This window comes from Tursiops truncatus, chromosome 4 (genome assembly GCF_011762595.2).
Source record: "Tursiops truncatus isolate mTurTru1 chromosome 4, mTurTru1.mat.Y, whole genome shotgun sequence".
Lineage (NCBI taxonomy): Eukaryota > Metazoa > Chordata > Mammalia > Artiodactyla > Delphinidae > Tursiops > Tursiops truncatus.
The window spans coordinates 49821567-49834086 of NC_047037.1; the positions used below are offsets into that span (position 1 = coordinate 49821567).

Consider the following 12520-nt stretch of genomic DNA (forward strand, 5'->3'; position numbering starts at 1 on the left):
GTACAGAAGAAGAGAGGAAGAGCAGAGGGTGGGGTGGGAGCTAGTGTGAGACCTTTGGTCCGAGAAGCAGAGGAGAAAGGCCTCTGCAGGGGTCTGCAGGCCACTGTGCCAGGAGGAAACAAGCTTCAATAACATGCAGTCACTGCGGGAAGGAGTGTTGAGGATGAAGGTGGAGCAGTGCCATCAATGTGTTGTGTGATGACCTTGGAGAACTTTTTCAATCAACTAGTAAGGAAGTAGAGGAACAAGAAAAATAGGAATGATAATAGGAAATTTTTTCTATATACATTTTAACTTTGATTTTCAGTTCCTAGACCATGAGAGCAGTGTTAGTATATCTTTATTACCCATAACACTGCACATAGTAAACATCCAGTTAAGATCATTGCACATCTGAATGACACTGTTACCAGCAGTGCCTGCACACATAGCACTGGTTAAGGACTAGCAGAGGTTGTTGGGTGAGGCTGGAGAAAGGGGAGGAAAATGTGCTGTTGAAGAGCTGTTATCCTAAAACTGACTTTGAGGCAGCTGAAGGGTGGCTAGAACAAAATATGAAAGTCTTTAGTATGTCTTCCCTTTTCTGCCATTCTTTCTTTCTTTTTTCTTTCTTTCTTTCTTTCTTTCTTTCTTTTAATTAAAGAACTAAGGGATATCTTGCTAATGTGGTTTTTTGGGGCTATTTTTTGGAATGGAGAAGATAATCTGTCTTCCGAGCTGCCCATTTCTCTATTTGTCTTGAATTATTTTTAACTTGTTTTCCTTTATTCCATGACACTGCTTATAGGGGCAAGTAAGAAATACACCACACAATGTTTATTTCAAATGAGGAATCACTGCTTCTTAAACCAACAACCTTTGTGATTTTTTTTTTTCCTTTTTCCAGGATCAGAATTCAGGCCATAAATGAAATTGGAGCTGGACCATTTAGTCAGTTCATTAAAGCAAAAACTCGGCCGTTACCACCGTTGCCTCCTAGGCTCGAATGTGCCGCTGCTGGGCCCCAGAGCCTGAAGCTGAAATGGGGAGACGGTAACGCCAGGACGCACGCGGCTGATGGCACGGTGTACACACTGCAGCTGGAGGACAGAAACAAGAGGTGAGGACCTGAGGCTTCATCCGAAAATTCGATGGCTTTGGGTTGTGGGATGGAATCTTCCTTGTTCATTTGTCCTCTGAAGCACTCTTCGTCCTTATTGAAAGACTCCCTAGGTATTTGGGTCCTGCGTTTTATACCCAAAGTTGCACCCTCCATTCTCCATTTGGAATTTTCTAAATTAACATTCTCGTGATCCTGATTTCCCTACATGTGATAATATATGTGTTTTTTTCTTTCATAAAGCCAGAAAATGGAGAGAAATTATCCGAAAAGAAAATGGTCGATTTCAAGTCCATGCTGTTTAATAGTGTTATATTAGTCACGAGTGCAGAGGGAAATAAGACTCAGGAAAAGATGTTAACCTCTTTAAATATTCAGTAACCATCGGGACAAACATGTTTACCAGTCTGAAATAGCTGTGGTGATGTACAGATGGGGATTGTGCTCTGTAACTATGGGCAATGCAATATAATATCAAATTAACTGGAGCAAATAGGAGATTCTTTATAAAACTCCATGCTCAGGAACACTGTTGGCTACAGAAATCAAATACAGCCTTTCACGTAGTATTTATTTAATCTAACTTTATTTCCTCTGAAAATGGCCGATCAGAAGATGGGCAGCTGAACTGTATTTAGGAATAATTCAGATGCGTAGCAAAAGTTAATGACAGAAAGTTCTGTTACCAAAAGTTCAAATGAGAGAATCAGCTGAAGGAGGTAGGAGATGACCATAAAACCAAGACAGCCTGATGGAGTAGACATGCTGCCCCTTCCTGTGCATACCTGCCAAAGCACAGACCAGTGTATGTGGAAGTATTCCTGTTATTTCCCCTTAATGCATCACAGTATCCTGCTCTTTTATATGGGGACCTGGTTCTAATTAGCACAGAGACCCCTGTCCAACCTCTACCTCTGCTCTGTACTCGAGTACTCGGATTCACGTGAGCTCAGTGGAGTCCTGCTATGTGGAAGGCACTGTTTGGGGTGGGCCCTCGGGGACACCAAGCTCAAGAACGAAAGCAAGGCCCTGCTTCCCCCTCCAGAAGCATAATATCAACCTACAAATAGTCGTAGAACACTAGTGCCATTGGAGAAAAGCGCTCTGGGAGTTGGAAGGGGGCAGACGTAGGGAATAAAGTGCAGAGACTGGTTGGTTGCAAAGATCAGGAACAGCTTTTTGAAACAGATAACGTTTGAACTTGACATTGGAGGACCTGGAAAACACAATAGTTTGACTTAGAAGAAAAAAAGTGATCGTCCTTTTGGGAATGAGTCCCAGTGTAGAAAGGACAGAGAAGGCAAGGCTTCTTTGGGGGAGGTTCATTAGAGATTAAATTCATACTCATTCACAGACAAGACCATTTATCTTACTGTGCTGTGTGCTTTTGGAATGCATTTTTCACGGACTCACTATTTTACTGGTAGGAGACTCCTTGACCTTACTGGCAAGAACAGGAATTATGGACTAACAGAAATCATGATAAATATATAAAGCTAGCATTTGGGGAAATTTGTACATGAGTCTCTTTTTTCCTGGGCTTTTGGCTTACATTGTTGGCAGGGAGAACCTTCCTTAGAAAATACCTTCTAGTTGTACTGTTTAGAAGAAGTGAATCCCAGGAACATTTTTGAAGCTGGTGGCAGAATTGGGATCAGAACCAGCACCTCCTGATTTCCCCATGCAGCTGCCTCTACTATTACCTCCAAGAATATGGGAAGAAGGACAGCTTTGCACCAAACCTGCTATCCCCAGTGTGCTGCAGTCCTGCCCTCTGCAGGGCAGCTACCTGAAGTGCCTTGTACAGAGAACTGAACAGATGCTTAGAACAAAATCTCCATGAGCAAATAAGAATGCTGGTCCAAATAAGAATGCTGTTGTTAGACATTTAAATATGCCAGACAGAAAATAGTGCAGAGTCTAGTAATCAATACAGGCTCCTTCCTCATAAAAAAAAAAAGAAAACAAAAAGAGGGGGGGCTGGCTTGTAATCAAATAAATGACTTGCCTAAATTTAAATGGCATTTTAAGAAAACTTACCATTAGGAACAGTGTTTTTCTTAATTTTATGGGCTAGAGTCCAAATTTATCTTTTTCTAAATTAGATTTGTCAGTGCTCCCAGAAGTTATTAAAGTAATAGGAATATAGAACATAATAAATTCTCATTCCATTTGTGGAATTATTTTCCTGGGATTTAAAAGGATGAAATTGACCTATTTTGAGTTTGAAGATGACCTTCCTTAGTGTCTCGAAACTGAGCTCGTGTAGTGAAAATGGCCCCACGAATCCAAGCCTTTAACTCTGGCTCTTGAGTAGTGAAGATCAGCGAGAAACACCTTGAGTTGGATAGATCATAATACTTGTTCTTAGCCAGCTCTTTGTCAGTTCTCGTCCCCTTGAGGTTCTTTAGGACTTGGATCTGGCCTGTCCAGTGTTTTCTTCCAAAGTGACAGCTGTCTTTTTCATTGAACTTGTGGTTGCTAGAGTGGTTTCTAGTTGTGGCTTTGGGGAAAAGTGTACACATCCTTTAGCGTGTGTATTGATTTCATTAAGCACTAACAAGTTCCTATTATGGATGTGGCAAAAATATTATATATCCTGCTGTGGCCAAGGTGAGAATCAGAGTTAGGTCCGATGGTGGTTTTAATGTACTTTCTTAGCTGTCAGCTCTCAAAATATTTCTTTTGCCATGTACGCTTTTCTCACCAGTCACTGTGGGCATTTGGAAGGAGGGCTGTGGTGTCTGAGTCTTGTCGCTGTCCTAGCCAGCCAATGCAAGAAATCTGAGTCTTTAAACATGTTTTGCAACAGAAGCACAGTGAAAATGAATAACTCCCTGCTTGGTAATTGTCAGATTAAAGAGTTGAGTTGATTTCAGCTGCTAAACTATTGCTCCTGCGTTTTCCACATCCATGAAATACAAAGGGGTTGAACTAGAAGCTGAACTCTGAGATCCTTGCCACCTTTTCACCTTAAAGCAGTGAATCTTTGTAGATTATTTGTGAGCTAAATCCTATATAAAAAGATGTATTTTGTAAATGATTAGAGAATGTTATCTCTTTTTTTCTTCATGTTTAATTTCTGCTTTTGACAAATAAGAAAATAAGAAGAAAGATACTGACTTTCCTTAAGAGTGACCACTTAATGGGCAAAACCACTAAGGTTTTGCATCTGTGATCTGCTGGTTTATTATGTTTAATTTATATACCTCATAATCAAAAAAATGTGAAATGACCCAGAGATTTCTAAGTATACCGTTTGGCCAAAAATATATTTTCAGACTTTCTAAAGGACACTACTATTTATTGAGCATCTACAAAGTGCCAGGCATTGAGAGATTTATCTACATTATTTAGTTCTTGAATAGATCACAGTCTGGTTGGGGATAGGTAGAAGAGACAGCAAATCATGGTGTGGAGGGCTTAAAGATTGACACATGCACAGAGTGTTGAGGGAAGGTAGAAGAATGGCACGTACTTTAGGCTTAAAATTGAACAGAGAAGGCTTACTAGAAAAGGTAACAAGTTGGGTGAGTCTTAAAAGGGAATCAATCTTATAACCTCATGCTGGAGAGCCTTAGGATGGAGACCAGTGATAAGGACTCAGGATTGGGTGGAAACCGAGGATACAATCTCCAGAGAACAGAAACATGCCCTGGGTCTTTCTCCATGTAAATGCCTTTCTATTCTGGTACTTTTACACTTGGTTTTTTTTTTTTTTCTTCTTAAGTTTGGGGCTACTTCATGTAAATAAAAGGGATACCGGAAGGGCACCTTGCCCAAATCCTTGCCCCAAGGTAAGTCAACCTAGAATTCATCCCGATCACCTGGAATTGCTGTGTAGAAAGTTTTCCCCCTTGATCAGGACATTTGTTTCCCATGTATTCAAGATTTTGACCCACAAGATTCCCAGTCCAAGGTCACTGACTACATATTTACATAGCAACCTCAAAGTAGGACTAAGTTTATCCGTAGCAGTTATATTATGATTGCTCAGTCCATTTTTTTTTAAATTACTGCAGTGTGCTAGGTCTTGTGAAGTATGTAGCCTGTCTGTAAGGAGCTTATCTTGCTGAGAAATTAATGTGAAAAACTGAGCAGACAGTACAAGAGTTTTTATTTAATTTCAACAGAAAAACAAAAATTATGTTAGTTTGGCTATAGAGTGATTAAGTCTATTATTCTTAACAGGTCTAGCATAGATCCAAATGTCTTTGGTTCCTATGTATGCAAGAAAAATATATACCCAAAAGTAAACATTTTCATAATGCTGTGCTAACCGAATACAGGGATTAGACTAACAAGATCAGCTCGTGCATTTTAAGATTATAATGTGTAATGATGATTTTGAAGATGCATTTGTCTGCGTTATTGAAGTGAAATGTTATGCTGCCCTAACAGAATTTGAATTGATGCTGATTCTCGTCCTGACCCTGTGGGTCCCTGTTCCTGATAATTGTACTCAGCACTGAGGCAAGAGGAACTTAAGTTCCAGGAATACATTTATGGTTAATCTGTTGTTCAGGTTACCCAGAGAGCCAATGTATTTTAAAGCAAGGCTCCAGCAAAATGGGGATGGGCTCTAATAGAATGGATAATTGCCACTTGCTCTCCTTTTAACTCAGCCCTTGTGCCCGTGACACTTTTACCTTTAGCCAGCAAAATTGGAGGGACTATGTAATGTGTACAGTATGACTGCCTGTTTGCTATTAGAGAGGGATGGAAAATAATCTGCAGAAAGAAACCCTAAAAAATTATACACCGGGCAACTAACAAAAGTGGCCGGGGTATATGAGCACTACAGGAGTGAACTTTCTTAATGTATGCCTGTTATAGAACAAACTCCTGTTTATATTTCCCAGAGCATACTGCTGAATTAAATGAAATAGATGTAACACGACTAACTCAGGGCCCACAAAAGACCCTCGGTATTAGCTTCCTTTGCTTCTGTGGAGCAGTCCCCAATTCGCATGACCACCCTTGTTGGATAAATGGCATTTTTATATTGCTTTCAGTCACCAGAAGGCAGTTATGGTTCTCAACAGGGGTGTTAATTCTCTGTTGTAATCCCAGATCTGTTACTGAGTTTCTAGATGACTAGAGGCATGTCCCTTAACTTCTTTTTGCCTTAGTTTCTCCCTTTACAAAATGAAGCTAATGATACCTGTCTTCAGTCCCTGATTGATGGGGAAAAAAGCATTTTTATTTTTTTAAAAAGGAGCATAAAGATTCATCCTGCAAAATAAAGAGTATTGCTAGCTTACTCAGTTTCAGGCTAAAATGTTCTAAGGACAGTCCAAGGTGAGGAGTGGTAAATGAAGTATTTGAGATCTTAATTAGACCAGAAGTAGAATTCTGACTATGGTTTTTTCTTCTATTTAAAAGTAAATAAGTAACAGAATGGAATTGGATAGCATTTTCCTCTCCATTTTTCCTAAATGAGGTAAGATTGAGGTAAGGCCACTAAAATAAAAGTACGCTAACAGGAATTTGGAAGACTCTGCGAAGAATATGCCTGAAGATGAGATTCACTGCACGTATTTGAAAGCAAAGTAGAAGAAAGGAAAGTTTCAAGGTTCTCAGGTGGTCTTTAGAGAGTCTAGTCATCCTTTATTTGAATATAAATAAATTTCTTTTTTGATGTATATCAATAAGTGCAGTGCAGACAAAAAGGATCAAAAACAAGAATTTTATTCTATGTACAGATTTTCATCAGTAGCTATAGTGACATTTTATTTCTTAGAAAAGGAGCATAAAAAGGATCATAACCAAAACATATTGCAGCCTGATTACTCCCAAGCCATGTGGAGCTGGGGACATGGGGGTTAGGAAATTAACTCCTTTTCTCATTGGTCTTTTGGAAATCGCTCTTGACACATGAGCATTCACTCTCCACACTGGGACTCTCGGCAACATCAGAACCAGTTTTGGAAAAGCATCTTCTTTGCCTCAGGTGTCCTCACGTGATGCCATCTGCTGCCATCTGCTTCTGCATAGACATGGCGGGACTCAGTGTTCTTTGTGGAGGGAGGGTACATACTATTCATTCCTGTTTTGAACATCCTCCATTCCCAAACGTCACTTCAGTAATGTAGGAAATTCACACACACACAATCCATGGAGCCCAGGGAAATTAAGAAAAAATAAAGGCAATGACATGTCATTGCTCAGGAATATAGCCACATTGAGCTTACTAAGAGTGTTAATTTGTGATGTTTTGAAATGTGCCATTTGCAGCCGTTTGTGGGCCATAGGCCCTTTTAGGTCAGCAGGTTAGATCACTTTGAAGAGTAAATATTAATGGGCTTCTGTTAGCCTGCAGTGGGTGGACAGCAACGAGGAAATAAACATACAAGCCTCAGCATTCTCTCTTATTTTCTACTGTGAATTTATTATACTCCATCCGAGAATTCTTGGACGTTTCTTTTGAAACAAAACTGTTTTACGGAAACATTTTAAAATTAATACTTTGTATATCATCATTTTCCCCTAAAATGATTTTAAAAAACATTTAAAGATGTAACATGTCTGAATTTCTTCCTTCAGTGCAAAAAAGTTATCTTTCACAATATTAAAGCCTAAAATACTGAGGTTGAAAGAATTTCTTGAAAATGTCAAAAATCTGTTGTTTTGCCTTCCTAGTGTATATTTAATAACAAATCATAGAATTTACTTGGTCCTTTCATTTGGATCTCAGAAAAATTCCTGCCAGGTGAATAAGACAGTTATTATCGCAAGCGTCCAGAAACAGCCTGGAGAGTTATCGACTTGTTCATCATGAAGATAACAGACTCTGCATTGTGGTCAAGGTCTTTGTGCCTCTTTGTACCCACCATGGAGTACTCTGACAGGCAAGCCAAATAGGCATATTCATTTTGTATCCATAGATATGTAAAATATTTTTTTAAAACACTGCCAAATTACCAAATTAAAAGCCCACGTGCTTTTGTTGCCTTCAAAGTGTTTAGTTTCAAGAAGACATAGTCAAAGCTGGAGCCAGTTGGGGGCAGAGCCATAAAGAATTCATTTAGACTGTAAACTTTCAGTGACCCACTGAACGTTCCGCCTTGTTTATGCTTCCCCTTCCAAGTAAACATTTGTTTTAGTACATGAGAGCATTTCTCTCCATTTTTCCTCTCACTAAGTAAAAATGCCCAAATTTCCATAAGTGGCCGGCATTTCTATAGGACCTGCTGCTCCATCTTCATCTGTTTTCCACAGCGGTTCTCCGCCTGGGTTTTCCAGGACAGGATAGATGGTATTCACATGCACAGCTTTCCCTCCAGCTCCGGAAAGTCTAAGGGAATGTAAGTGAGAGGGATGCCGTCCGGGGACATCCTCAGGTTTCTCCAGTGCTGAGAAACTAGGTAAATCATTCATGAACCTTGGTGCTTTGTTATTATAAACAGTAACCACTAATATTTATCTAGCACTCACAAGTGCTAGGCATTTTGTAATGGGTTCTCTCTGCATTATCCCATTTAATTCTCACAACTCTCTGAGGGGGTCAGCACTGTTATCGTGCCCATGTTACACAGGAGGAAACAGCTTACTTGGCTATAGAGGTGAAGACCACCAGGCTGTTGAAGCTGAACTCAAACTCAAGTCTGCTGTCTGCAGTGATTGTTATTACCCGCTGGACCTTCAGCCCCTGCACCAGTGGGGCAGCTCCACAGCGGAGCCCCAAGATGTTTCCACACCTGTCCTCTTACTTGGCCTTCACAAGAGCCCTAGGTCATGGGGCTGATGCCTCCAGATGTGTGTGGCTATGGGCAGCAGGGGTTGAGGATGGAGTACAAGACCTCTCAGAGGCACTGCCAGTGTGGGCCCAGGGCTCCAGGGAGACCTATAAGGGGCTGTGATACCACAGAGGATCCCTGTGGCTACACAGGCCTCAGCCTGAACTGATACTAAAATTACTCAGTGGCTTTATTGAGCATGAACTACATTCTAGGAACCATACCTATATATTGATATAATTTCATTATGTTTCTATAGCATAGGAGCATTCATGTAATAAAAATAACAGTGAGCATTTCATGTGCACTCCTTGGTCACCAGATTAGATTAACTTATTTGGGGGAGAGCTATATGTCTAGCACAGGCCATAACAGATGTGGCAGGACAAGTTCAGAGGGACCTCTTCCTGCCGCAGCATGAACTGGTTGTGGCCCCAGCAACCTGGAGAAAGGCCTGCGTGGTGGGAGTTGAGAGCCACAGTGATCCTCAGGGCACCTTAGCCTGATCAGGTTGGTTGGTGGCACTCATGGTGCAGGGTCTGGAGCCATTGGGTACCCTGTATTGAACTCTTACTACGTGTCGGGCTCAGTGCTAAGCTTTTTCCTCACATTTCTGCATTTGGCTCATCAAAACGATCTATGAGGTGGATACTGTCCCTGTTTTGCAGATGGAGAAATGATTAGCAGGTGCGAGCGATTTGGCAGCCTTATGGGCGGAGCTGAGATTCATGGCCAGTCTTCCTGGGTCCAAGTCCCCGTGCCCCACCCCTTGACACCAACAGTGTGGAGGAGGCAGGGGGAGAAGTGAAGGGTGGCCCAGTGTTTACCAGGCAGCATAGACCAAGGGGTGGCCCAGGGGAGCGCAGACTCCCCACATATTGCGTCCCTTGTCACCTGGGCCACCCCCGTGGGATTGAGCAGTCAAGGGAATGACGTTAAGGGGGAGGAATAGCCGTCGGGACGGCTGGATGGCCACTGTTCTCCTCTTCATGGCAAAGCCTTGCTCCAAGCTCTGAGTCCTTGGTTGTTTTAAAATGTGGAGTCTTCAATCATTGTGTCTTGGGACATGTAGCATGTTTAATTCTATCACCAAAGGCGTCTGGCTTACTTATTAATGAATTTTAAAATTAAGTTGGCCTTTTTAAAACAAATATTTGAGGAATATTTTTATTCCCTCCCCGAGTTGTTCTAGCCACAGGGTGTTAACCTGTGGAGCCTCCCAGAGAGGCCATCATGCAACTGGCTCTAAATCACTGGCTCTGAAGAAAGAAGGTTCTTTCTTCCCCTGCCTCTTGGAGTGATGGAAAATAATTACAGAATTGGGGTGAAAGAGGGATTATATTTTTTGTGTTGGCTTGTGTGCTTTTATTTCGTTTTGGTTGGTGTTTATTGTTTGAAGGAGAAGTTACTGTCAGCATGTACAGAAAGAAGCTTAGGATCAACAGATACTTATTTGAGGGCTACTCTGTGTACGAACTGGGGCTTTTACGTGAGTTTTCACACTGAATCCCAGCAGTCTTGCGAGGGAGGTGCTCTTGCCTGCACTTCACTGACAGGTCCAGTGGGAGAGGGTAAACAGCCAGTGTGTGCAGGGCAGCCTCTCACCACACGGCTGACCCTCCACCCGGGAGGAAAGAAAATAACCTCAGTGTTAGCTGTCTTCTCAGCATTATGAAATGGTTATAACTAACGCTTCCTGAGTGATTATTACATGTCAAGACTATTCTAAGCACTTGTCTTGTATTAACCCATTTAAACCTGGGGTGGGCTCTGTCACTAGCTTTATTGCACTGTCCCTGGAGGCAAACAAATGCACTAATGGCAACATTGTAAAGTTTTTCATTGTAAAGTTTTTCAATCACCTGTTCCACAGTGCTTTTTCTAAATAGGAATGCAATTTTAAACGATTAATAAAATGCTGTGGTACAAGAGGAAAACAAGAAAAAGGAACAAAATAGCTATTCCAAAAACAGCAGGTTTTGATGAACTTGAAAATTGAAATATTTGAAAATATGCTATTTGCTCAGTTTAGATTATACTACAAAATTAGAGTACTGAATCTGCTTCAGTAAATTTCTTTGTGAATGTGAGTGCTGCTGCCTACATAGATATACTGAACTTATTTCAGAAGGAAATACTCTTCTCAGAGCAGGGCACGGGCGAGGAAGCAGTACTATTGCTAGTAGTCCTCTCCAAACTCCTCTAAACACCCGGCTTTACTGCAAGTTTGTAATGAAGATGTAACATTTTTACTTCTTATGCCATGACTTCCATTTTGTGGTATAAGTAAGGGCAATTACTCTGGTTAGAGATTCTAGCCTGGGTGAGGCTGAGTTAATAAGTAGCCTCTAGCATTAGCAAGGGGTATCTTCATTAAGGCCGTAATGTGTCAGGAGTGCTAAGTAGGTTACCATGGTATTTGGGTTTCAGCCTGGACTCTGTCTTTTCCTGAAATTAAAAATGTTCATTCTTCAGTAAAAGGTGCTTCCTTACACAGCAAAGCAGAGGAACATTAAATGGGTGAAATGACTGGGGCTCAGGAACTCAACTGCAAAGGCTGATTAATGCATGGATACTTTAAGATAAGTATCGACTGACAGGTTTTGTAAAAAAGCTGTTTAATCTCTGTATCCGTCCATCCATCTGGAGGGGATGTTCGCTAGCAGGTGGAAAAGCTGCTGCTCTCCTTCAGAAAACCCTGCCCACACATGGGACCAGCTAACCCACAGGATTAGGTCTAATTCATCTCTGAATACACAGAGTCTGGCACACAGCAGATGTTCAAAAAATATTTGCTAAATGAGTGCATAAATTCTGCTTACCCTTAGGCCAAATCAGCCTAAGAGACATTTTGAATTGTGTGTGATTCTATCACTGCCTGACTTCGAGCAGCATTTGAAGACAGCGGATTGTCCTCAGATGCCGAGAAACTGGGAGAAACAGTTGGCCTGTGTAGGGACAAGGCGGTGTGGTTGGATTAACTCATATAGAAGTTCTCAAAGTGTCCCCAGGCCAGCAGATTCAGATTCTGAATCTACTGAAGATCCTGGATAACGTATGGGAAGTTACATTATTTCCAAAATATTACGGTTAACTATAAAAGGACAAACGGTAACATTATATTGCAGTTCTAAGTAATCCCATTTCACTGTGAAAATGTTAATTTCCAAGACCTGAGGGGAAACACTCAAAATGTAAGGCCTGTTTTTTTTATCCTCATGCCTCTTATGCCTGTGTCTCATGGAAATATTATTTAGCAGAGAAGTACAAAATAGTCCTGATGGGAGGGAGAAGGATCCAGAAGCTGCCCATCTAAACTGTCCAGCCCACCTGTGCTGTTTTTCTGTTATTGTGATTAAGCTAATGGATGATTCTGAGCAAAATATATTTTCTTTTTACATATTTCCTCAAAGATCTATAATCGTAAATGGCATCTTACTAGTTTGAGAAAGGGGCTTTGAAAGCTCTTGGAAAGATAAAGGTTAAAATGTAAAGAATTTTCTAGCTAAACCTGTTATTTAGAAAATTCTGATAAAGAGGACACTGTATTTCTCTGGTGCCCAATTAACATTAACTTCATTGCCTAGTTCATAGTAGAAGGTAAGGTAACATATCAGATTATATAGATATTGCCATTATGAAAAATTTGAAATTTCTGTTCTTTATCAGTAAACAAAAGCAT

General features: G+C 40.9%; 1 protein-coding gene across 9 annotated transcripts in view; it reads left to right on the forward strand.

Annotated features, from left to right (window-relative positions):
* FNDC3B (fibronectin type III domain containing 3B) overlaps positions 1 to 12520 on the forward strand; it is a 358227-nt gene that overhangs the window by 322694 nt on the left and 23013 nt on the right. For all 9 annotated transcript variants that reach the window (XM_033855478.2, XM_073803904.1, XM_019946223.3 and 6 more), the window contains one exon: positions 887 to 1099. In XM_033855478.2, coding sequence (XP_033711369.1) covers positions 887 to 1099 — 213 coding nt within the window. The remainder of the gene's footprint in view (positions 1 to 886; positions 1100 to 12520) is intronic.